Raw genomic sequence first — 27796 nt, forward strand, 5'->3', positions numbered from 1 at the left:
GGATTGGGAAGTTGAGGACCGGGGTTCGATCCTCGGTTAGGGCAACGTTTTTTTTTTTTAATATTTTTGCGGTCAATTTATTTGGATTATTAACAAATCTATTTTACATAATTGTTTAGTAAAAATAAAATAATTTATTTTAATTAAAAAAAATTTAATTTTATCAGTGATTTCTGACGTGATTTTTAACGTGATTTCTCACGTGAGATATCACGCCAAATAATCACGTAAGAAATCACGTTGAAGATGGCAATTGCTTATTTCGGTGCTTTTCGTATTTTTTGTTTAATACAGAAGAAAATCATATGAAAATTAGAGCGAAAATTGTAAATCATGTTTATGAGAATTGGGTATATTTTGAGCCATTTATCGCAGGCGACAAATCTTTAAAAATTACTGATAAAAGTACTTATGAAATGCATATGTCAATGAATGATACGTACAGCAGTGACGTGGAAATTATAGCATTTGTTCGTCTATATTTTGTTTGTATTTCAGTTTCTAGTACAAACTTTATTAATCCTATATATTACGGTCGCGATTCTATTACTTATAATGAAAATTAATTTAATTTATTTTTATCTAGTCCCATAGACACAGGACATTATGACATACGAAATTATAAGAATTTTAATTATTGGGCTACTTATAAAAAAAATTCCTATAAAAGTTACCATCATACAAACCGTGATGCTTTAAAATTTTAAAAAGTTGAAATTGATAATTTAAACACTGATTTTCGAAAAAAGAAAAGAGAAGGTGGCTTAATTGAAAATATGAGTGAAACCCGTTCAATAAAAAAACAGAAAAAAGACAGAGTAGAAAATATGAGTTCTTATTCTTTAGATGAAAAAAGACAAAAAGATGCAGTCAACAATATGAGCGAAGTCAGATTACAAAAAAAAGGTTTAAGGATATTGTTCAAAATATGACTGATAATAGATTAGCAAAAAAAGGTGCAAAGGTATATGAACATGACGAACGATAGATTAGACAAAAAAGGGGCAAAGATGTAGTTCAGAACATGACGGACGATAGTTTAGAAAACCAGAGATGCAAAGATATAGTTGAAAATATGACTGAAGTTAGATTAGAGAAAAAGAGATGGAAAGACATAGTTGAGAATATGACTGAGGTTAGATTAGAGATAAAGAGATGCAGAGATATTGTTGAAAATATGACTGAGATTATAAGAGAGAAAAAGGTTTAAGGATACAACAGAAAATATGAATAGCAATCTTGTTAACAAACGTCGCCAGATTCAAAGGGCAAATAAACTATTTTTATCAAAACTTTCTTACTTAGACTTTGGTGAAATGGATTACGTATGTTCTTATTGTAACGCTTCTTACTGGTCCGTAGAGTCTTCTAAAAAAAGTTGTTGTCATAATGATAAAGTAAAATTACCACCGCTCAGTAAATATGATGATAGTTTTAAAGAATTATTATTTAATGATAGAAAATTTAGAGATCTGATTCATTATTACAATAATATTTTCTCGTTTGCTACATTTAAAGCAAATGTTATCAATGAATTTAAATCTGGAATTTATAATTTAAAAATTTAAGGTCAAGTTAGTCATATATTACCTAATACAATACTAATCTAATAAAATACTAATCTAATAAACCTAATACAATCAAAACTTCAAATGATACAGCTTATTGTGGTCAAATTTATATATATGACTATTTAGAAGCTACTGAAATAAGACTTAAGATCTTCATAAAATTTGTAACTGATTCGTGAACATATTGAAATCATTTTTAAAATTTCAACTAATAACCCATATTTAAAAATATTCAATAATTAAAATAAATTGACCAAGTCAGAAACATTGCTGAATACTGCTTGTATTTTACACGAAACATTAATCAAGACCAACGTAGATATAATAAACCCTCTACAGGTGAATGTGCGGCATTAATAGTTTCTAAAGATGGTGATGTTTTAACTAATTACGATCTTTGTTTGTATCCAAAAGATTTGTCAAAAGGAGTCAATAAGTACTTCTGTTGTGAATAAGCTCTCTTATCATTTAGACCCTATGATCTTTCCAATTATGTTTCCGTCTGCAGATTTAGGGTGGAATCCAATGTTCAAACAAAATAAAAATAGCTCTAAACATCTTACTCCTCTTCAATATCATTCATACAGATTAGCATACAGACCTTTCTGCTACTTTGTATTGTGGTAGGTTGACACAACAATATATTATTCAAGTATACATAATTATAGAAGGTAATAGATTAAATTTTCTAAGATATAATCAAAAAAAGATATGTGTTGATTGTTATCAAGGTTTGGTAGATCATGTAGCAAATAGTGCTTTGAATAATTCAAAAAATTTTGAAAACAAAGAAAGATTAGGTGATTTATTTGTTTTTCCATTAACATATATAGGAAGTACAAGATACATGCATCGAAAGTTTTTAGATTTCATGACTACAGTAAGAAAAATGGGTAGTAATCCAGATTTATTTGTTACAATGACAACTAATCCAAATTGGCGCGAGTTAAAACGAATATTAGAAAAATTTCCACCGGGATTCATTTGTAATGATATTGCACCTACAGTAGGTTATTCTATGCAAAATTTCGTGCACCTCTATCTGACATTTTATGCGGAAAATTTTTCGGCAATGTTATAGCTCACGTTTATGTAATAGACTTTCAAAAAATGTCTTCCACATGCGCATGTTATTTACATTCGATCCCAAAGATTAACTGACAAATCCAGATAAAATTGACAAATATATTAGTGCAGAAATGCCTGATGATGATGTCGAACTGAGAGATTTAGTGATAAAACATATGTTACACGGCCCACATACAGACGACTCTTTGTGTTATGACTTAGAATCAGAAACTTGCTCTAAAAAATTTCCAAAACATTTCTGTGACGCGACTCAATTTGAAAATAACGGTTTTCCTAGATATCGTAGACGTAACAACAGAAATAAAAACTATCATTATAATAAGAGGATCGATGGCCTATAATCCGACTCTTTTAAAAAAATACCATTGTCACATAAATACAAAATATTGTGCTTCAATTATGAGTATCAAATACTTATACAAATATTTACACAAAGGTGATGATAAAGCTTTAATTAGAATACAAAAAACGATTCAAACCCTTTGATATATGTCGAAATTACAAATCATGTAGACTGTAGATACTTAAGCCCTATGAAAGCTGCATGGAGAATACATAAATTACTTATAACTGGAAATTCACATACTGTAGTAACCTTAACTCTTCATATGCCAGGCCAACAACCAGTAATTTTATGAAAACAATATAGATAAATAGTATATTGTGCAACTAGGGGAAAAAATTGGCTTTTTCTAGCGAATCATCCGAGTCTGAATCTTTAAACATTTTGAGAATTTTAAGAATTTTGAAAATTTTGAACATTTTGTGAATTTTGAGAATTTTGAAAATTTTTAAAAGTTCGAAAATATTGCGAATTTTGAAAATATATAGACACATACATACATTGGATACGCTGTAGAGTGCGGAAAAAACTACTCCCTTGAAAGGAAAAAGTTTTTTCATCCCAAAGGAGTAGTTTTTTTCCGGTGCTAAGAAAAACTCGATTTTCCATTTATTTTACATGCATGGTAAGTGGCCTTTTTCGTGCACATATGATGAAAAGTATATTTTAAATGCAAGCAAAAGTTTTATAATGTAAATTATAAGAGTGGAATAGGCCTACTGGGGCCTACCACTTGTTTGTTAATAAACGTTAATAACAAAAATTAAATAAATTTGATACTAAAAAACATTTTCCTCTAATAATAAGTCTTACAAACATTGAAGAAAAGCACATAATTAATGTAAATATATATGTAAAAAGACTTATATAAAGAGTAATATATGTTAGTAATGATATTTAAGAAAAACACATTGTTGATGTTTATTAACAAAATATTAAAAAAAAAAACGCACCAACAGCATACTCCACTAAATTTACAGTATGTTTATGGCAGTATCTCTTGGATAGTTTGGAAACCTGTCAGTACTTCCTAAATTGCATATTTAGTAAAATTAATAGATAATAATTAATCATAGCATATTATATCCAAATAAGGCATTGGCGAGCGAAGCGAAAAAGGGTAAAATATATATCATTAGCCACCGAAATAAGGGAACGTTATAATAAAGGCAAGCCAAAATAAGAGGTAGGCCCAGTGAGGGGGTGCCAATATGAGGGGGAAACCAAAAACAGTAAAATTACGTAAAAATCATTTATTATTTACCCAATAACGAGAGTTGGGTTAAAAATAACGTGAAAATGGCATAATTTTAACCCAAATAAAGCGGGAGCCCTATAACCCAAAATGAGGTGGAGCCAGAAACAGTAAAATTACGTAAGAAACGTTTATTATTAATCCAATAACAAAATTTGGGTTAAAAATAACGTGAAAAAAGGCATAATTTTAACTTAATAACCCAAATTGAGGGGGAGCCTAATAACCCAAAATAAGGGTGAGCCAGAAACAGTAAAATTACGTGAAAATCGTTCATTATTAACACAATAACAGAAGTTGGGTTAAGTATAACGTAGAAAAGGCATAATTTAAACCCAATAACCTAAATTGAGAAAGAGCTAATTTCTGAAACGGCGGCGGCGACGAAGATTTTTTATTAATATAGAGAGATAAGTTATTGACGTTTTTGATGTCAATACATACTATCCTAAATTATTCTTTTGATATTTTTAAGCAGCATGCAGAAAAATGTATAAGGTAAAATATTTTTTATATTTACAAATTTATTCCATCAAATCCAGCTCCTATACCGACGTGATCGATGCCAGCTACTCTTCGTATGTGATTAATATGTGCTGAAAAAAAAATATATATATATATATTATAACGTAGAATTTTCCTCGATCGTAGGCTGCAAACATGTTATATTTTTCCTTGCTTCGCCAAAACTCTTCATCATAAACCTGGGGTGTCAGACACTCGCCGATAAGCGTCGAAGTCTCACAACTCCCTGTCTCGAGATTCTGGCCTAACGAGGTTTTGCTCGGCTAGCTTAGCCCCACAATGTGGTACAGGAGAGAAGGTGGTACGGAAATGTATTTAATTTAGACAGTCCCCTTTTCCCGAATTGCTATCGAAAAAGTACTTGATAACCGTACAAAGAAAAGATTGCCAGATAACTTGATATAAATAGCAGAAAATTTAGACAGCTATAGATAACCCAAAATCCGTATAAATACAGTGTTCATTGTGCCGCAACGGCACTCGCTCATTGGCTGTCGATAGGTGGTACTGCCGTCTCGATCGCTCTTGCTACCCGCGGTTTCGCGCATCGGATTAGGTTACCGACGGCGGTGCGTGCGCATGGCTATACTTCTCCCGCACGACTATATGGAAGAAAGCCCGCAAGTTTCAAACTCTCGCAAAGTAAAGACAGCCCAGCACTTGCAAATATTTACAAGAAGGAGATGCTCGTTAATATGGGATCCAAGATAATAATATACGCCACTGCCATCAGGGCCCTTGACTTGAGTGTGCGTTTTGATATCTTGAGCGCGATGAGCATTAATCCAGTTGTTTAACGAGCGGGCTATGCATTGAGCTTCCCCACACGCCCCCCCCCCCCATGGGGCGCGGGGCCCAGATACGCTCGGCCAACGCGATCAAAGAATGCACGTTAACAATCGATGACCTCCCGATGCCTGGTGACATTAAGTGGGAAGTCAACCGGTCGCTCGGATGGGCGGCGGGATCCATCCAATCCCTCATGACTCTGCAGGTCAATACCCGAGTTGTGCATTGCAACTCACACAACGAAAGATAAACTTTCTGCCCAGCATGCGGGCTAACCACCGCCACCACGAGTACTTTACCCTGTCGGGACAGGATTTCTATCCTGCGGCTCCCCGTCCCCGTGGTACTGATTTTATCCTCCCCAGTAGAGAGTTCATAAACTTTTCCACCGCGATGAGCAGTGATTTTAATCTTCGATGCTCTGCGGATGAACGGCAACATCGATCCAGCTGCTTCAGACTCTGGTGTCTCCGCCAGAGCTCCGCCATCCGTGCGCGACGCCTTATGATGTAAGGGTCAGAAACTACTAGAAAGTTATTGAAGTAACAGAAAACAAAAAACAAGAATCAGCATACGCATAAGCAATTTCTGTACAATAAATACTAGAGTCCCACAGGGTATAATACTCGGACCTTTGCTCATTATACTCTACATGAATGTCTCACTAACGAAAATGCCAAGTAATAGCTATTATGTCGTACGCAGCTGATACAGCTGTAATATCAACAGGAAAAACGTCGAAGGAGGTTGAAATCTAGTTGAACCAATATTTAGAAGACGTTTTTATATGGCTTAAGCTGAACAAACTAACATTAAATGTAAGTACAACTGTTAGTATTACATTCGGAAATTATTGTAATCGTGTTCCGCAGACAATCGATATTAAGATAAATGATGAAAAGATTAAAAGAGTCACTGAAACTAAGTACCTAGGTTTATTTTTTGACTCAAATATGAGATAGAGTTAACATATTTAATACCTTATTAATAAAACTTATTTTTATTTACAACAAAATATCGAAATTTATAGATTATTACAGAGGTATAAGAAAAACACTAAATTTTATTAACTTAATGTACACCATAAAATTGGTATCAAATGTCCCTCATTGACTAAAAATTTAAGCCTTAGTAATAAATGATTTAAATACACGTTTGCATATCGAAATAAATTGCTTCACTCAGATCATTGTCAGCAGAATCATAACACTTGTTTTATAGAACTTGTTTTTGTTGTCACAAATATTACTACCGAAATCGAGGAATTGTAAATATATTATACCTCCTGCAAAAATTAACTTAATTATCCACTGACTAAAAAATTATAATCAAGTGTATGATATATGTTCTAATTTTTCAAACTATAAAAAGGTATCTCTATGGATTTTTTGGTGGTCGGAGTCTGGAGCGGACACTTGCTTTTACCAAAATTAAGGTTTAAATGGCTTAGAAGACAGGTAACATATATAGGGCTATAAGAAAACATTTATTAAAAGACCGAGAAAATTTTACAAAAAAAAAACATTCAGTGTGTTTTTAGTCAAAAATTCGTTGTTTAAGAGCTATAAATCATTGAAGATAGGGAAAAAAACGCAAAAAATTACCAACTTTGAACCTTCGTCACTCGAAGAGAATTGATCGTATCTATCTGAAAATTTACAGGTGACATCCTGGCAACCTCTAGAACATATCCCCTAAGCTTCGGCAAGAATTTCTTTTTCGCTCACGATTTGTCAAAGAACCACCCATATATATATATTCTCTGTGAAATCAAAGATGAAAATTTTAATTTTTGCCCAAACTGTGTATATATATATATATATATATATATATATATATATATATATAATATATATATATATAATATATATATATATATATATATATATATATATATATATATATATATATTATATATATATATATATATATATATATATATATTATGACGGGCGATATTAGCACGTCATAAGCTCAGCATGCCGCGAGAAGAAAGACTTGTACTAAATTCACACTGTTACAGGTACCAGCGCTGGCAAGGCGGGGAGAGCCGCTGGACGACACGAGAGAGGCGGAGAGAGAGGGAGAGAGAGAGAAAATTCGGCGACACGCGACTGAGACGCGTGCCGCCAGATACGATCTGACCTTTGAACCGACTCCTCGCGAGACGCTCAGTACTTTCGGGAGATAGCTGCTAAGAGAGTGAAAGTCGAAGTGTGTGAGTGTGCGTGCGTATACGACGTTGCGTCTCGCTACCGCATCCAGAACTGCACTGACGGGGTTCCGACTGTTGACAGCGAACATTAGGGCGATACCGGCTAACTGTAAGTGCCAGCTCTCTCTCTCTCTCACGCTACACTCGCCAGGGCTCTCCTTATCCTCCCTCGTACCTGCGACCTCGCTTGCTCGCATGCAAGCCCTGTATATAGCTTATCAATAAACGATGTGACTGTCCCTCAACAATCTCGGTAGTCGTTATTTTGCGTGTTCCTACGCGTACACTTGTATCTCGCTCCATCACCGACCCAGCCGCCTCCGCGGGCTTGCGTCTCGTATATGTACGAGATCGCAGCGTAACTGGCCTGGCCGGAACCTATTCAGCACTAGGTGCTATCCCGACGACTCTCTTTCTCGAGAGTAACGAGGTCTACGGACCTTGATTATAGCGGAGCTGGAAACTGAACAACTGCACCCAGCACACCGTTATAATATATATATATATATATAGTACATGTACCTTATTCCCAAAAAAAAATTTAGCGCGATTCCTTCACTTGGCTTCGAGTTATAGTTGGTTAAAGCTGGGAATTCAAGCTATTTTTGCATTTTTTGCCTATTTTCAATGATTTGTAGCTCATAAGGGATGCAGATTTAACTAAAACTACCCAGATACTTTTTTGTGGAATTTTATGAATTTTCCAATAAAAATAATTTAAAGCCCTGTATATATGTTAAGGCTACCTTATTTGCATTTTAAACCTTAAAATGTGAAAATCGGAATGTTCGATCCGGACTCCGAGAACCTCAATACAGTAAAAAGATACCTTTTTAAAGTAAAAAAGTAGCTGTGAAGTTTTAAAATGGGTCTGACCTTCTACTAAAAGTTATATTGAAAACAAACATGATATAATGGCTAATAAGTGGTTTTATATGCAAAGGCTATAGCCGGGTTACTATGGTGAAATGGCCCCCTTGGAAAATGTATATATGTTATATACCATTCGATGGGGGATAAAAAAAAACTCCCATAGCCAAATTTTTAGCTCTCTGCCTAGTGCGCATGCGCAGTAACGTCGATAAACGTGTTTTTTTGATTTTATTTTTTTCTGAAGTCCCTATAGGATAAAAATTTTTTTAAAAATTCACATTGGTGTATTTTTATGTCATGAATAACTGCAATTTTTTTGGGATTACATAACCTCAAATATCGGATCTAAAAAAATTATTAAAGTTTTCAATCGATATTTTGACCCCCTTGTTTTTGAGGTGCAACTTTTTAAGTAGACTTTTTTTGTGTACTTTTTCCCGTTCTTTACGATGGCACTAACGTTTTTTCCTTAAAAATGGTGGCACAACTCGATTTGAGCCAAAAACTGATTTTTTTGCCATTTTTTCACGTTTTTAGCTGGTTATGTTACAATTTAGTTACTAAAGTCACTCCTTTTGAGTAGTTTTGCATATCTTCCCATGAAAACATAATCAAATGAAATATTTTGTTCGCTCCAAGCCGTATTTTTTATATTATCTTACGTTTTCAATGATGGTCTTATCAGAATTGTGATATCACCTTATTATAAAACTGATGGCTAATGTTATGTTCTTTTTAAACGTTCTGTGATTGGTCGAAAGTATTGTCTCTGTCGCACTTTTTTGTTTATTGTTTATTTTTATTTATAATAAAAGGTTATGCTTGGCCGCGCGGTTGACGCGGCGGCTGCAATGCAGACGATCTGCGTAGTGAATGGTCAATCATAAAATTAAGAATTATCAGGAGCATAAACAAATAAAGTATTTTGATTTCTTAATTAATTAAACGATGCGCAAACCAATGGCCAACATTGTTTTTTTCAAAACTAATTTTTTTTTTTCTTACTATTGTCTATATAAGGGAGAAAGTACAATACGTCCCGTCCCGTCCCGTACCGACCCCGGGACATACCGTCTGAAATAAGTCACTTTTATATTATTGGCTAATTCTGTTCGATAACCCAATCGACGGTACAGAATTAGCCAATCCCGTAAAAACAGCTTATTTCAGACGGTATGTCCCGAGGTCGGTACGGGACGACGGACTCAATTGTACTTTCTCCATAATATACTAATACAAGTGAATGGTGAAAACGCTGTTAGTATAAGTTTATAACTTTTAAAGTAAATTAAAATCTAGCAAATAAAAATTGTTTCGATTTTTCTTTTTACTATTTCGGCTTTTGACTGATAATTGATAGCAATACTAGAAAAAATAATAAAGTAGTTAAGTATTTATTTTCAAATACATTGGAGTTAGTTGGAACCGAAGGCTGACGCGGCTACTTTAAATCTTTCTGCTGTTTACTTCAAAACTAACAATCTTGTATATTTAAAATGAGTACTATATATTTTACATATCTTTTAAAAAAATGAAGATTTAACAAAGTTTTTCAAAAGTTTTGACATCACAGATTATATGCTTTGATATTAGGGTTATATGTATTTCTAATACATATTACACAATAAATTAATATTTTGTTAAATAACTTCTTTAAAATCAAAACCTATTATTAATATCTAAAATGTTATTTTTATGCCGACACTTTGAGTTTTGAAAAAAATACTGTAACCAACCTACTGATAAATAAAAAATCTCCCATGTATTTATAATAAATACACTTATATTTTACCGGTATATGCAGAGTAAGACTTATTAATGGGTAGAAAAATAAAATTTTTATTATAAATTCTGTAGTATTAAGAGTAATTGTATCAAAAATAATGACAGATAATATAGTAATATAATAATATGATATAATAATATAATAATATGATATAATAATATAATAATATAATATAATAATATAATAATGTAATAATAATAACAGATAATTATTAGACCTTTTTATACGCTAAATAAGAAAAACATGTTGTGTACGTTATTAAATTCTTGCATAAAATCAAAAGTTTAAACCAACATTAAATTATAAACTGTTTTAGTACTCGCATAAAGATCCGATCTTATCCTAAAACAAAAATAGCAATCAGATTTTAAATCAATAAGCTAACAAAAAAGTAATTAATAAAAATGAATTTTCAATCCTATAGATATAGATATACGTACAATGCATGTAAGGGGAACGAGTCTTTATCTATTTAACTTAACCAATTTAGGCTAATCACATAAAGTAAAATGAGAAATTAGTTAAACATAAAGTTGTTGAAACTATTAACTAAATAAAATTAAGAAGGAAAAACATTTGAATAAAATATGACAATAAACTTTTGCTAGAAACGGATTTGACGATTGATGAGTTGCATGTTTTGATGTAATGCGGTATATTAATTATACAAGTATGATTAAATTGATAAAATATAGAAAGTCTTGAACAATAATTAATTTGTTTATGTATAAAATACTGTCAAATTAATAAAAAATGCACATAAATATCTGCATATGACTATATATGATGTGATTTTTACTATAGTTAATTATTATGAGATGAGAAAAAATATTTGGTTTTACATAAAAACAATACATGAGAAATAATAAAAATGAAAAATAGAACTAATAGGATGCGAACTTATTAATTGTCAATTAACTTTTAAGTTAAAAAAATGTAAAATGAATAAAGTAAACACAAGCTAACCTATGCTTTAAACACATACGTATATGAAACATCATTAAAAACAACATTATTTATTTATTTTAAAATGCACTATTATTCATGTCTAGATACAAGAACATATTTTTACAAAAAAACAAATTGAATATAATAATTTCATAGGTTTGTTGATTTTATAAAATCACTAGGTGCAAGCACTTCAATACAGTTTTTATGACAAAAAAAAATTATTTGCTTAAAAAACTTATAAATGAAATACAACTTATTTCACTTTTACTAGGCAATATTATTTTTTTACTTTTCATGTAAAGCTACTGAGAAAACTGGATTATACAAGAACTTAGATTATAATATTTTTGTAATATTTATTATTCATTCTAGTTTTTAATTTAAAAAAAGGCAAACAATTTTTTTAGATTTTTAAAAACTAACTAACAGCATTTTTAAATGTATTGTAAAATATTTATATTTTATTATTTCAGAAGTGATCTTCTTGTCTAATGGTTAAATAAATATGGCATCTAATAGTAATGAAGAGTCAGATAACATCAGGAAACGCGATGATCGAAGATGTGCCATGTGTAATATTTATATTAGAAAATCAATTGGTCGAGAAAAGGAAATCGAATCTGAAGTTGAAATCGAATATGCTAAACAATTATCAAATAAAGATATTTACATCCATGATGTAATTTGTGATTCATGTAGAAAGCGAAATACATATCAAGCTCTAAACCTAAAAAGGTTAATGTTCCAGCAACTGCTTCGTCTCGAGATTCAAATGTTTCTGAATCATTTTCTCAGCTAACTGTCACTTCATCATCTCAGGAAAGTACACAATCATCTGTATACACAATAAAGGAACAAAAAGTACGAGCAACCACGGAATTACTTATTCAAAGGACGATTGCGGCACATAAATATTGCTTTGTTTGTGGGTACCAAAAACAGACTAATAATATATTAGTTCCTTTAGAGGCCCGAATTCAAGTTTATAGTAAAATGAATGTTTTTATTCCACATGGCAATAGATGCTGTTGCACACATTTAATTAAAAAAAGATTTTATGAAGATGAACTAAATAAAATTAATATTTTTTCCACTACAAGTACGGTATATATTGATGAATTACTACAATTTTTGAGTCAATTATCAATGAAAGCAGACGAAACTTTATTAGATACAGTAGCTGAATTTTCCATGCCTGAAAAAAAATTGAAAGTTTTTACGGGATTAACGTGGGAAAATATTAATTATCTTAAAGATCAACTCACTTCTCTGAAGAATTCCTGTTTAAGGACAGCGACACAAGCCATTGTCGTATTTTTATTCAAAATGCGCTCTGGGAATTCTAACTCGCTCATCTCTACAATATTTGACATTGAAAGCGAACAACAAGTATCTCGTTTTTGTCAATCAGTATTATTATCTTTCGAAAAAGATTTACTACCAAAACACTTTGGATTAGAAAATGTAGACAGAAATGAATTGATTGAAAATCAAACTTCTAATATGGCAAAGAAATTACATCCTGGTAAACAACTTATTTTGATTGCTGATGGTACTTATATAAGGCATGAAAAAAGCTCTAATAACGAGTACCAAAGAAAATCTTATTCAGGCCAAAAAAAAGTTCCTCTGACTAAACCATTTACTATATGTACTACTAATGGTTATGTTGTTGACCAGTTAGGTCCATATCTTGCAAATAAAAATGATGCTACAATACTGATTGAAATATTGGAAGAGAAGCAGAATATTTTACAGAAACTTCTTCGCCAAGGGGACATTTTTATACTGGATAGAGGTTTCAGGGACATTAAACAAAAATTAGAAAATATGGGTTATATTGTTTTGATGCCTGCACTCAAAGGTTCAAAATCTCAACTTTCTACGCAAGAATCAAATGAAACAAGATTCACGACAAAACTGCGATGGGTTGTTGAAGCAGTGCACGGAGTTCAAAAGAAAAAATATAGGTTATTAGATCACAAACTTGATAATAAAATGGTGAAAAATACTGGATCTTATTGTAAAATTTCTTGCTACTTAAATAACTTGTTTGGCAAACGCCTAGATTCTGATGAAGACATGCAAGATGAAATATTTAGTGCTATGCAATCTAGAAAAAATGTTGAAAATACATTAGCAGTTTTAGTAGTAGACAAAAGATGGAGTCGTCGGAAACTACCATTTAAAATAATAACTTCGGATGATTTACCAGACTTTCCTGAATTAACAATAAAAGATTTGAAAATTCTGTTTACAGGAACATATCAGCTTAAACAGACAATATCTTACTTAGCGGAAATGCTTGACGCAGATAATAATTTGAAGATTGGATATTCAAAAGAGACTAACAATATTCTCAAACTTGAAGTTCAATCCAGGCATATTAACAGAAAACAATACAAATGTTTCGTTGAGTATAAACCAAATGGTATTGGTTATTCTAGCATCTTAAGACACTGTTGTGATTGTGCTAACGGTAACCGTACTATAGGATGTTGTGCGCATATTGCTGCCATAATCTATTATCTTTCACATGGAAGATATTTATCAAAAATCATACGACCAGCTGAAATTCTGTCTAAAATGTTTCTTAATGATCAAATTGAAGTGTGTATTGATGAAGATAGTGACAATGATGAGTGAATCATTTTTTCTATTGTGAACATTCGTTATTTTTAAAAAGCTACTTGTATACGTTCCATAATTTATTTTAAATAGCCTATGAAGATAATAAATTATACTTTGTACGAATTGAACATACTTAACTTCAATTCCTTTTTACCTGATAATTATTACTGTCAATAGATTTTGAATAATCAATTAAGTAGAGGCAGATAAGCCAAATATGGCCTTTTTAAGACCACAAGACGCCAAAAGTACCCTCAAACGATCGATTTCAAGGCTATGTTTAGCTAAAAACAGGCTTTTTTGCGTGAAAACCCTTGCATTATGACATTTTTAGGTTAGTTTTGGGTTACATGGTACCAAAAATGGCCTTTTTCGGCGTTAAATCACTCAAATGAGGGCATTTTTAGGTTAAAGAGAAAAGCAGACACTGACAGCGGCGATATTCTTTTTATATATAGAGAGAAACCCTTTATTACCTCAAATTCTGATAAGACCATCATTGAAAACGTAAGATAATATAAAAAATACGGCTTGGAGCGAACAAAATATTTCATTTGATTATGTTTTCATGGGAAGATATGCAAAACTACTCAAAAGGAGTCACTTTAGTAACTAAATTGTAACATAACCAGCTAAAAACGTGAAAAAATGGCAAAAAAATCAGTTTTTGGCTCAAATCGAGTTGTGCCACCATTTTTAAGGAAAAAACGTTAGTGCCATCGTAAAGAACGGGAAAAAGTACACAAAAAAAGTCTACTTAAAAAGTTGCACCTCAAAAACAAGGGGGTCAAAATATCGATTGAAAACTTTAATAATTTTTTTAGATCCGATATTTGAGGTTATGTAATCCCAAAAAAATTGCAGTTATTCATGACATAAAAATACACCAATGTGAATTTTTAAAAAAATTTTTATCCTATAGGGACTTCAGAAAAAAATAAAATCAAAAAAACACGTTTATCGACGTTACTGCGCATGCGCACTAGGCAGAGAGCTAAAAATTTGGCTATGGGAGTTTTTTTTTATCCCCCATCGAATGGTATATAACATATATACATTTTCCAAGGGGGCCATTTCACCATAGTAACCCGGCTATAGCCTTTGACACTTATAACCTAGTACACTTCATGCCTATCGATACTAACAAAGTTACGCAGCTACCTAGCTTTAAGTACAAGTAAAAAAGTAGCTGTGAAGTTTTAAAATGGGTCTGACCTTCTACTAAAAGTTATATTGAAAACAAACATGATATAATGGCTAGTAAGTGGTTTTATATGCAAATTTGACACTTATAACCTAGTACACTTCATGCCTATCGATACTAACAAAGTTACGCAGCTACCTAGCTTTAAGTACAAGTAGAAAAGTAGTACACAACAAGTAGTTTATCACTACCAAAGCTGGGCTTGGCTCGTAGCAACATATCACAATATAATTTTAATAAAAGTATCCTACGGAAATAGAACCGATAGATACGAAACCAAGGGTAACAAGTGAGTCTAAAAATACACGAGTGAGAAGCGATCTGAGTGAAGGAGGGGAGACAGGCCGCGGTTATGATGATTCTTATGTCGATGATACACGAAATGTATTTGATCAAGGAAATGATAAATTAAAAGAAAATAGTGAATTCATTAAAGAAAATAAGGAATTAATTGAAGAAAATTGTGAATTTATTGATGAAAAAGATAATCAAAATTTTTGTATACGAGATGAAAATATTTATGTTAATCAGAATTTGGAAAATATTTATGTGCATTTCGACACTAATGATCGTGACGTTATAGAAAGTGATGAGTTTAATATTCAAGAAATAAATGACGAATCAAGTGAAAATATATATACAATTGAATACGTTGAGAATTTATTTAAAGAAATTGAGCGTTTAAAGAAACTTTTACAAGTCAACACTTCTCAAGGCAACGAGAGTGAGCATACAGATTATGTGAATATTGAGAAAAATGTCGTTATGAATAAAATTAAATCCAGTGCTGAAGACACTGAGATGAAAAATAAAGTAAATGTTGCTGAAATTATTGATGATGAAGTGATTAAGGTTGATACGAAAAATGTATTTGTTGATCAAGTTACGGAGAATATATTTGAGGAGAATAAAAATATCGATAATTTTGAGATAATTGCTAATTATATTGATGATGAAATCGATTCAGAACTTGAGAATTGTTTACTAAAAGAAGGATCTGTAAATGCTGAAACCTTTGAAAAATTATATGGAGATAAATAAGAAAATAAATTAAATAATTGTCATTTTGTTGAAAATTATATCGAAAATAGTCACATGGATGACTTATGTTACAATTATATGGAAATTTCAGATAAAGACTATTTTGCCAACGGAATGCCAAATAACGCAACGACAATTCCCATCTTCCAAATCAAGGAAGCTGAAAATGCCGAAATGCCAAGAATAGATCGGTTGAAATCATTGCTAAGATATACTCATTTAGAAACCGAACTGCGCCAGTCAATCGAACGCCTTATAGAGGAATATGCCGATTGCTTTCATTTAAAAGGGGAAAAGTTGGGGACTAGTAATTTTATTAAACATCGAATACTAACTGTTAGTGATGTGCCTATTTGCACTAAACCTTATAGATTTCCTCACGCTCTTAAACAGGAACTCGATAATCAAATACAAGAAATGCTTGAGGGAGGGGTGATTCAGCCTTCTAATTCTAATTATTCATCGCCTGTATTTTTAGTAGCGAAATCTCCAGTCAGTAAAGGTAATAAACGATATCGAGTGGTTGTTGATTTTCGAAAATTAAATGATATAACTATAAAAGACAAATATCCACTACCAAACATATTAGATATTATAGACCAAGTAGGTGGAGCGGAATATTTTTTGGTTTTTGATTTAGCTCCGGGATTTTTCCAAATTCCGTTGCATGAGGCTGATAGGCATAAAACTGCTTTTTGCTCTTCGAACGGTTTGTATGAGTTTACTAAAATGCCAATGGGTCTTTCAAATTCGCCCGCAACATTTCAGCGTTGTGTTGATAAAATTTTTAAAGATATGCAAGGTAAAGAGATATTTTTATTTTTGGACGATGCCGTCATTTACGGGAAAACAATTGAGGAACACAATACTAAATTCGAAAAATTTTTGAAAAGATTACGCGAAGCTAGTTTAAAATTGCAACCGGATAAATGCGAGTTTTTAAAGAAAGAAGTTATTTATTTGGGACATTTGTTAAGTAAAGAAGGGGTTAAACCGGATCCTAAGAAATTAGAAGCAGTATCAAATTTTCCATTACCTAAAACTCAGAAAAACATTCGCGAATTTTTGGGATTAGCGGGTTATTATCGCCGATTTGTACATAATTTTTCGGACATTGCTAAACCTTTGAGTAACTTATTAAAGAAAGACGTCGAACTTGTATGGAATGAACAGAATCAGCAAGCATTTATATATTAAAAGAAAAAGATATATTAAAAGAAAAACTCTGTAGCAAACCTGTATTACAAATCGCAGATTTTTCAAAGCCTTTTATAGTAACGTGTGATGCGTCGAACTTGTATGGAAACTATTACATGCTATAGGGGGTATATTAAGTCAAGGGGAAATAGGCAAAGACCGACCGATAGGATACGTGTCGCGAGTACTTTCCGACACCGAAAGCCGATACGACTCATACTCTCGAGAAGCTTTAGCAATATTATACTCTGTGTCTCAGTTTAGACCGTATTTACTCGGAAGACACTTTACAATTATTACGGACTGCAAACCTTTAATCTGGTTCAAAAATTCAACCGATTTAACGTCAAAAGTAAGCCGATGGAGAATTAAATTAAACGCGTACGACTACGACATCGTGTACAAATGCGGGAAGGCTAACGTGAAGGCAGATGCTCTCTCGAGAAACCCCGTCGAGCGATCCGAGGAGACACAGCAGGAGGAACCTGTGCTAGTCGTAGAGACACGTGCCAGAACGAGAAAGATACAAATATCGAACTATCGAGAGAACCGACCGAAACACGCTAAAATCTCTCATGATAAAAACCAAAATAACGACACGCCTGAAAACTATGACGCCGAAAAAGTCGAGACGACCAATGAGCCGGATACTAACTTAACAAACTCGCAAGATAACCAATTGAAATTCCCAATAGAGTCAAATACGGAAAACGAAAACGTTCAAGAAGTCGAGCCTGTTATAAATAAAGAAAGAAAATATGGAAAAATTTTTGTAGAATGTAAAGAACAATTGTTTATGAGAAAAGATAATTACATTTATTTCATAACTTCAGACGGAACGCCGAGTGACGAAGGAGCCCGACAGTTGCACACGCGTAATGAATTACCCAGATTTTCTGAGTTAGAAGCCGGGGAAATTAAAATCACGAATAGAAATAATAAACTACATTTCGCTATTGTTACACGCGGCAAACAAGCCTTAAGCACTACTGAGATTCTCAATAATATAACTGTTGCATTCAAAGTTTTAAAGTCATTGATTGTGAAAGAAAATATTTGTTCTATTAACATTGCTAAGAGCAAGGATATTGAAAACGTATTATGGGACGATGTGTTAATTAAATTGAGACATTTATTGAAGGGAATACCAGTAAAAATTATAATTTGCCTAGGAATAATTAGATATATAGCTGAAAAAGATAGAGTTAGAATCATGGAAGAATTACACAATACGGCTATAGGAGGACACAAGGGAGTCAATAAAACTTATAAACGGATTAAACAAAAATATTATTGGGAAAATATTAAAGAAGATGTACAGAATTTCATACGTAAGTGCCTCACACGTCAATTGAAAAAGCTAGTTCGAGTCAAAACCAAGCAACCTATGCAAATTACGGATACGCCACACTCACCCATGGAGAAAATTAGTCTCGATATCGTCGGACCCTTCCCCGTATCGAAAAATGGTTATAATAATATATTAACAATTCAATGTAACTTTTCAAAATATTGTCTCCGGATACCTATCAAAGACGCCACCGCGGAATCTGTCGCCGACGCATTAATAAAACGTTTTATTTGTATTTTTGGCGCACCTCTTACGATTCTCACAGATCAAGGAAGTAATTTCATGTCAAGTTTAATGAGACGAGTAGCAAAGAAATTCCGTATTAAACAAGAAAAACCACTGCGTATCATCCTCAATCTAACGGATCCTTGGAAAGAGCACATCATTCATTAACCGAATATATTAAAATCGCTTTAGATAAAGAAACTTGGGACGAATGCTTAGAATTAGCGACTTTTTGTTACAATACCGTGCCTCACGAGGGTCATCAGTTCACGCCATACGAGTTAGTTTTCGGACATTTAGCACGCGTTCCTTCGAACGAGCCACTGGAGCCGGAAGATCTCATTCCCACGTATAATGATTACGTTGTAAACCTTAGTAAACACTTGAACGAACTCCAAAGAATTGCTCGCAAAAAATTAATTGAATCGAAAATTCGCTCAAAATATTATTATGACAAAAAAATAAACCCAAAAGAATTTAGAATAGGTGATACAGTTTGGTTACTTAAAGGGGGTAAACAATATAAATTAGCTGACCAATATGAAGGGCCGTATACTGTTGTCGATGTTTTTAACAACCAGCGAAACGTTAAAATCCGAATGAAAAATAAGAAAATTAAAACCGTAAATGCAAATAGACTTCGAGTTTTATATATAGAGCCTGAGGAGGTCTAAAAATATGCGTTATTTTAAGATTAATATATGTATATGTATAAATATATCTGCGTACACACATACTTATATGCGCACACACATCGTTTGTACTCGTTTCAAAAGTATTAAGTAAGAAAAAAGCATGAATATGTGTATCCACTAAACAAACGCCTAACCAAATCAAGAGTGAAGAGTGCAATTATAAATAAAGAAAGCGATATCTCCCTCTAGGAACATAACACGAGACGAGACAATAACGCCGTTGATTATCCAGCCGACGAAGCAAAATGGCAACACCTACAATTCAAGACAATACTCTTAAACAAATATTGTGTTACGGGCTGAAAATGAGGCAAGAGTCCCGATAAGGCATCACTCCTGCATACCACCGTTCCCTAGTCGACAACATAGAATTTATAACGTCAATTATGTATAACAATAATGAAAGTTTCTACTTTTCTTGTAGTGTCGAAATTAGTGGCTGGGGAAACAGAGGTAAAGCTTAACCGGCAAACAGCACATCGGTGAATAGAGCCAGGAAATTCGTCCACCTTGACATGACATAATATGAAACAGTCCCGAATTAGGTCCAGACTCACAGCACATTGAAGCACAGGGTAACGATACTAGAAAAATAACATAAAAACGCGTCAAAATAAACACTAGTCAAACTAAGAAAAGAAAACAACAATATTTACGAACCGAGATGACACCATAATTAATACGCTTAACCATAATCCGATAAGGGCTCGTCTCGTAATGAAAACAAACACCACACCAGCCCCAGCCCAAATTATGACAAGGCTCTCAAGGTAAATCACTTACTTCAATCGGTTTAATAACATCAATCACCTGAAGAAAAATCAATAACAATCAATAAAATTATGAAATAAAACGTAGTAGAGCACAATATAAAAATAATAAAAATATTAAAATTCTCTTACCTCACACATTTTGTTGAAAGTCGGAATAAATAACTGTAACAGACACGAACAAACTAACTGCAAGTAGATAGGCTATAGGCATACCAGAACATAGGCATACTAAAACACCCCCTCTCCTCTCAGAGTGTTTTGGTACCCGATGAAAGAGGAGGGATCCCCTCTCTCTCCAAGATACTAGAACACCCTCTCTCCTCTCAGGGAAAGATTGCAGCCCTCCCAAAAGAGAGGGAAGCGCCTACATTTGCTTGGAAAAGCTCCTCCTTCTCTGATTTTCGAGAAACGTGTGAAAAGCGAAGGTGGTGGAAAGTGTGTAAATGCATCCTTATAAGATAGCAGTCAAAGCTAATAAATTTATCGGAGAAAAATAAATCCCGCTTTCTTACAGTTTAAACTGAAAGATAATAACAAGAATATTAAGCACATCTGCTCGCTCTCGTGAAGTGATGAACCCTCAAAGCTGTTTCCACGTTAGATTGTCACGAGCAGAGATAATTTTCACACACACTTGAAATTACTGTTGATTCTTAAAGAGATAATCTTACGCTCAATAGATCTCACAGGGGTATCTGTGCGGTAAACGCGCAGGTATACACATTTCCTCGACCGCGTGCTTACATACGGAGATAATATTATTCATAGCACAATAGATCTCATACAGGTATCTGTCGGACTTCTTGCCCGACACGCGCGCAGGTATACATATTTCCGCATGCTTACCTGCACGTACGTATACACATCTGACCCGTCCCCTTCTCGCTCAGGCATACATATTTTCCCGACCGCTTGCTAGCCTATGCGCAAGTATACACATCTGGCTGATTGCTTGCAGATTAGCAGATAGATTATCCGCCAAGTTAATATGTGCATGTGTGCGTTTCAAGAACTAAGATTTTGAATTTTCACACAGATAAGTCGGATACGTGCTGAAGACTCTCGTATGAAAATTTAAGATATGGACAGTCAACAATGATCGCTCTCTATCTCTCTCTCTCTCTCTCTCTCTCTCTCTCTCTCTCTCTCTCCAAGAAAGCGTAGGTGTGTACTCAAGTGATTGAGGGATGGTCAAATTTTGCTGAGAGGGACTTCAATTCAAAGTGTGAGAAGATGGAAGGAATCAACGACAGCATGAAGGCAGCTTTTGAGAAGGTCAACGGCTACAGAACAATTGTCCATCTCTTTAATGTGGCGTGGCAGTTGATGTCCTGGACATCGAATGGAATTAATGATGATTCCATTTTGAGAAAGTGTAAGTGTTATTTTTTTTACATTAGTTTAGATTTTATTTGTAACATTTTTTTAAATTTAATTATTTTTGTTATATTCTTCAGCTCTACCAGCCGAGTTAACTGCTGCGATGAAGCAGCTGAATGAGGGTGCGCTCACCTCACCAGAGTCGCAACAACAGCAGCAACTTCCGCCGATTGGTGTGATGCAGCAGATGTTTAAAAGTATATCATCCTTATCAGAGATGCACCATCAGCAGCAGCTTCCACAGAAGCAAAACTCGCAGCAACAAGCAGCAGTCGCAGCAGAAGTCGTATCCGCAGCCAAAGCCGCAGCAAAAGCCACAACCGCAGCCAAAGCCGCAGCAAAAGCCACAACCGCAGCCAAAGCCACAACCGCAGCCAAAGCCGCAGCCATAGCCAAAGCAAAAGCCAAAGCCAGAACCACAACCGCAGTCAAAGCCACAACCGCAGCTAAAGCCGCAGCCATAGCCAAAGCCAAAGCCAAAGCCGCAACCGCAGCCAGAACCTCAGCAGAAGCGAAAGCAGCAGTCGCAGCCAAAGCCGCAGCAGAAGCCAAAGCAGCAGAAGCCGCAACCACAGCCAAAGCCGCAGCAGAAGCCAAAGCAGCAGTCGCAGCCAAAGCCACAGCAGAAGCCAAAGCATCAGAAGCCGCAACCACAGCAGAAGCCAAAGCAGCAGAAGCCAAAGCAGCAGAAGCCGCATCCGCAGCCAAAGCCGCAGCCACAGCACCAGCTAGGAAGCCACTCAGGGACCCTCGCTCTCCGCCGGCAGCCAAAAGTGATCGCCCTTCACTCGTCATCAAAAAGAAAGCGATCGCTCTTATGTACCAAGCGATCACCACACAAGTACGGCAAGCACGAGCGCTGATTGCCAAGCGTCGAATACATCTGTTAGCGCTGTTGAGCATTTACAGTCTCCTCTACGATCCGTAATATCATCCAAGGGGATTAGGCTATCACAATCTTCAAGGGCGAGATCAAGCTCGCGTTCAGGCTCAAGCTCGAGTTCTGGCTCGAGCACCAGCTCGGGATCCAGGTCGGGATGCGGCTCTGACAAAAGTTCAAGAAAGAGGAAATCTGATGGTTAGTTATAATAAAAAATTTTAATTTTTTCAAAAAATAATAATACATATTTTTTCTTTAATTGCAGATGAAGCAATCAATGGTATAGGTGGTAAAAGGATGACAATCACATCATCTCAAGAGAGCAAAAAATCAGGTAAGATAATTTTTTTTTTTCATTCATTTCATTTGATTTTTTATGATAATATATACATTAATTTTTGTTTTTTTTTTGGTTTGTTATTGCAGCAGAAAAGAAGGAACGGAGAAAACTTTCGTTGTCTTTAAAAAAGACTGATCTACCACCACCATCTCCGCGACAGCAGCCATCACCACAGCCTCTCTGTCATGCAGATCAGCAAATGCCACTACAGCAACGAGCACGACCGCGTATATTGCAAGACGAAATGCTCAACGATCCGCTTATCGTGTTCGATAAGAAAGCAAATATGCGAAAAATCTGAATGATATTTTTCAATAAATTTTTGTAATAAATTTTTGATAAGATAAATGTAAAAAAATAAAAATAAATAAACATAATTTTCCACTAATATTTTGTGTTTCCTGCTTGATTAAACATTATTCATTTTAGAAATGTATATTATAACGCATGTTTACTGTCGTTGATCGCGCGTTACAACCAGGGACAGAAGGGTCCTGTTTATTATAATTAGAAACGTCGGACATGCAGAAGGCATGGCTCGGCCGACTCACGCGGGCACGGATTTACCTATGCCATCTGACACATTGTCACGTCTTGATAGCAGCGTACGAGTAGGTGGCAACAACGTACGTTGCCGAATATATATAAGGTTGATAAGGGAATAAAACATAAAACATTCATTTATTAAAATCATGTTTTATTTAGTTAAGCGGATTTCCAGTATAAGCAAATACATTTTGAATTTTGATTATCCATCGTATCTAAACTAAATCGATCATCTAAATAATCGAGTAGCCAGGTTCGTATTGCAATAACGTTTCGAACAGCATATATAGGCACTCTTCTAATGCAGAGATCGTGATTAAAGCAGACGAACTGCTTATCATATATTATTTTTTCAAACGATGGACAGCCAAAATTTTCGACGTTTGTGATTGATCTGAAAAAATAAATAGAAGAATGTGTGAGCGATATTTTAATGTGAAAGTTTAAATAAATTTATTATATTTGCAACTTACAAATCGGGCAATAAATTTGTTATCCATTCTGCTTTCTGCTTTCCTTTGACGAATTATTTTGTGACTCCTTGCGTACATATTTCTAAAATTTTATGAAGACGGTGATATGGAATATGTCCAGAATCCCATTCTGTGCCGTGATGGCTCTTTTCAATCCAGTGAGTCATACATTTTTCTTCCTCTGTTAGTTCATCCCATGATAATAGAGGTTTAAAGAGATACGCAGTCGGTAAAGCAGTTTTACTCAAATTGAGAAAACTGATTTCCTTGAAAATAAAAGTATCGTCGGCAATTCTTTGAAAACCTTGAATGTCACAGAAATAAACTTTTTCTTCTTCTTGACATCTTGCTATCCAGTAAGAAATGATCTGAGCTAGACTCTTACTCTCTGTTTTTATAATACATAACTCCGCCTCTGGCTTATCTAGGATTTTAAAGGTCGATTTTGGATTGGATGAAAAGAAAGAAAATGCATCCCCTCTCAAGAAAATCTTCGTTCTTATCTTATCTATGAGCTCTTCATCCACACCATTGGTCTTACCCGAGAAAATCTTTCTCTTAATCTTATCTACTAGCTCTTCGACTCTACCATTGGTCCTTTGCGAGAATACCTTATCTCCTTATTTAAGAGCGGGAGCATCTTCCTTGAACGATCACAGTTCATCAGTTGCGTTTCCTTGATCTAAAGTGATAGTTTTGTGCAAGTTCACGAATAATATTCTAGTCATATTTCAGTAAAAAGTAAAGATGAATTCGATGGATTTTTTTGAACGTCTTGTTGGCTTACTTCGTGCCACCATACAAAGTAAAAATGATATGAGCGATGAAGATATTTATCATTGGCTGGACGTGTGTAATTCTACGATAAAGGAATTGAACGATAAAATTGATAAAGCGAATTTAACGCGAGGAGAAAAACAAAAGTGTTAAACTTGTTTAACACATTTGTCGTGCATACAAGTTGAATTCGAACAACACCTTCGGTGTGGAGGTAGTTTACAAGCGGAGGAAGAAACTGAAGCTAGAGTAGAGTGGCGAGATGTGCAGTCAGCTTTTCAGAATAGAATTAGAAGTGGTATGGTAGTGAATATAAAACATGTTGATATTCTAAGTTTTTTAAACGATGCACAAAAGATCTTTAATGATAAGGTAAAGAGCTGCTTAGATGAGTATAATGCAGTGAAAGTTAATTCTGACTTCATCGCCGAATTTTCTATGCAGAAAAGTGGAGAGGAAACGGACATTAAATATTTTACTAGTGAAAGTGCGACGATATATTTGTCAACGAATTTAGAGGAATGGTTTAAAGACAACATCAAAGAGCCTATTCTTGCACAGTTAGAAGAATTTGAAGAAAAGGACTCAGGCTGGACACTGAAAAGTATCATAAGTTTGTGTATAAACATGAAAAAATATTCTCCAATTAAAGGGTCTTCTTACATTCCTCTTCCAAAGTATATAGAACGCAAAAAAGCGTTCGTCAATGTTCGAAATTATGACAATTAATGTTTCAAGTATGCTATACTTTCAGCAATATATCCTAGTGTCAGTAACGCCTATCGAGTTGCTCAATATCGTGTGCATGAAGACAAGTTTGTTCAAGAGCTGAAATCAATCGGGGAGCAGATTGATCTACTCTACAAAAATCCTAAACCATTAAAACTTACAGACTTGGAAGAATTATCTTTTCGAAGGGCAACGATATGTCATATATGTCGAAAACCAATCCATGGTGATGAACTTGCAGTACGAGATCATTGTCATCTTACGGGACGGTATGTTGTCACTTTAATTACTTTGAAAAATTGAATTTACTAAATTTTTTAGCCTAATTTTTTTTCTTCAGTTTCAGAGGTGCAGCTCATAATTCATTTGAATTATAAGAATTCGAGATTTGTGCCAGTTATTTTTCATAACCTCAATTATGACACACACTTCATTTTAAATAAAATTGCTACTTCTACATTGATGAAAGGACGAGTTTCTCTGATACCTCATAATAAGGAAAAATATATTTCATTTACAAAATACATTGATGAATTAGACATCAGTTTTAGATTTATAGATTCATGGCGTTTTTTACCATCATCATTGGAGAAACTTGCGTCATATCGAGAGAACGTGCCGATAGCAGTAAATGAGTTTCGATCTGATGGCTTCACGGATGAAAAAATCAATCTTCTTAGACGCAAAGGCATATTTCCATATGATTTTGTTAATGAATTAGATAAACTAATGACAACAAAACTGCCAGAAAAAAATGAATTTTACAACAAATTAACAGATTCACATATTACTGAGTAAGATTACAATCATGCTGTTCAAGTCTGGAATATGTTTAATATAAAAACTTTAGGCGAATATTCTGATCTATAATTGAAAACGGATGTTTTATTATTGGCTGATGTTTTTGAAAGTTTTCGGGAGACATCTCTTAGATTATATGATTTATGCCCTGCACATTTTTACACGACTCCTGGACTAACATTTTCAGCAGCTCTTAAAATGACAAAGGTGGAATTGGAGCTTCTTACAGATATTGACATGCTGATGTTTATTGAAGCAGGGATTCGAGGTGGAATAAGTCAATGTTGTAATCGGTATGCCAAGGCAAACAATCCATATATGGGATCTTCATATGATAAGGAGCAGAAAACAAAGACTCTCTTATATTTTGATATAAATAATCTTTATGGATGGGCAATGGTACAACCTTTGCCAGTTGGAAAATTTAAATGGATAGAATATGAGACAAATACATGTTTTTTCAATACACCACCAGATTCTGACATAGGCTATTTTGCTGAAGTTGACTTAGAGTATCCTGAAGAAGTACACGATGATCATCGAGATCTCCCTTTTTGCGCAGAGCATCGTACACCACCTGGCTCTAAACAGAAGAAACTTCTAACTACTTTGAATGATAAGACAAGGTATGTAATTCATTATTGAGCACTGAAACAGGCGTTAGATACTGGACTTCGACTGAAAAAGGTGCATAGAATTTTGAGTTTTGAGCAGAAGGCCTGTCTCAAACCATATGTCGAACTAAATACAGAGAAAAGAAAGCAGTCCAAGAATGAATTTGAAAAACTGTTTTATAAATTATTAATTAATGCTATGGAAAGTGTATCGAGAGAGAGAGAGAGAGAGCGATCTCGCGTTGATGTGCGTTTAGTGAATAAATTTACAGGTCGATATGGAGCAGAAGCACGTATAGCTCAATCAAATTTTCATAGTTGTGCAATCTTTGATGAAAATTTAGTTGCTATTCAGCTAAAGAAGACAAGTATAACAATCAAGAAACCAATTTATGTTGGTCTCTGTATTCTCGATTTGTCAAAAACATTAGTATATGATTTTCATTATTCATATATGAAACAACGAGTAGGAGAAAAATGTGAATTTCTTTATACAGATACAGATAGTTTAATATACGAAGTTGCGGACATTGATATGTATCAAATAATGAAAGAAGATATACACAAGTTTGATACTTCTGATTATGATGAGTATAATCAGTTTGAAATTCCGCGTGTTAATAAAAAAGTTCCTGGATTGATGAAAGACGAATGCTGTGGCAAGATTATGACAGAGTTCGTAGGTTTAAGAAGCAAAATGTATAGTATTTTGATTGATGGAGCTGAGACAGTGAAAAAAGCC

The 27796-nt window shown here is 34.0% G+C and overlaps 1 protein-coding gene and 1 long non-coding RNA gene across 11 annotated transcripts in view; one reads left to right on the forward strand and one right to left on the reverse strand.

Moving 5' to 3' along the window:
* Positions 1-27796, reverse strand: part of LOC107982149 (dipeptidase 1) — a 662392-nt gene that overhangs the window by 74849 nt on the left and 559747 nt on the right. For 9 of the 10 annotated variants that reach the window (XM_032602224.1, XM_031933340.2, XM_032602223.1 and 6 more), the window contains one exon: positions 4779-4854. The exons of the other annotated variant lie outside the window; for it this stretch is intronic. In XM_032602224.1, coding sequence (XP_032458115.1) covers positions 4779-4854 — 76 coding nt within the window. The remainder of the gene's footprint in view (positions 1-4778; positions 4855-27796) is intronic. 10 annotated transcript variants of the gene reach the window in all.
* LOC103316916 lies at positions 22868-23098 on the forward strand. Its single transcript, XR_001729594.2, has 2 exons — positions 22868-22972; positions 23040-23098. It is a non-coding gene; the product is annotated as an uncharacterized LOC103316916 (long non-coding RNA).

This window comes from Nasonia vitripennis, unplaced genomic scaffold (genome assembly GCF_009193385.2).
Source record: "Nasonia vitripennis strain AsymCx unplaced genomic scaffold, Nvit_psr_1.1 unplaced0148, whole genome shotgun sequence".
Lineage (NCBI taxonomy): Eukaryota > Metazoa > Arthropoda > Insecta > Hymenoptera > Pteromalidae > Nasonia > Nasonia vitripennis.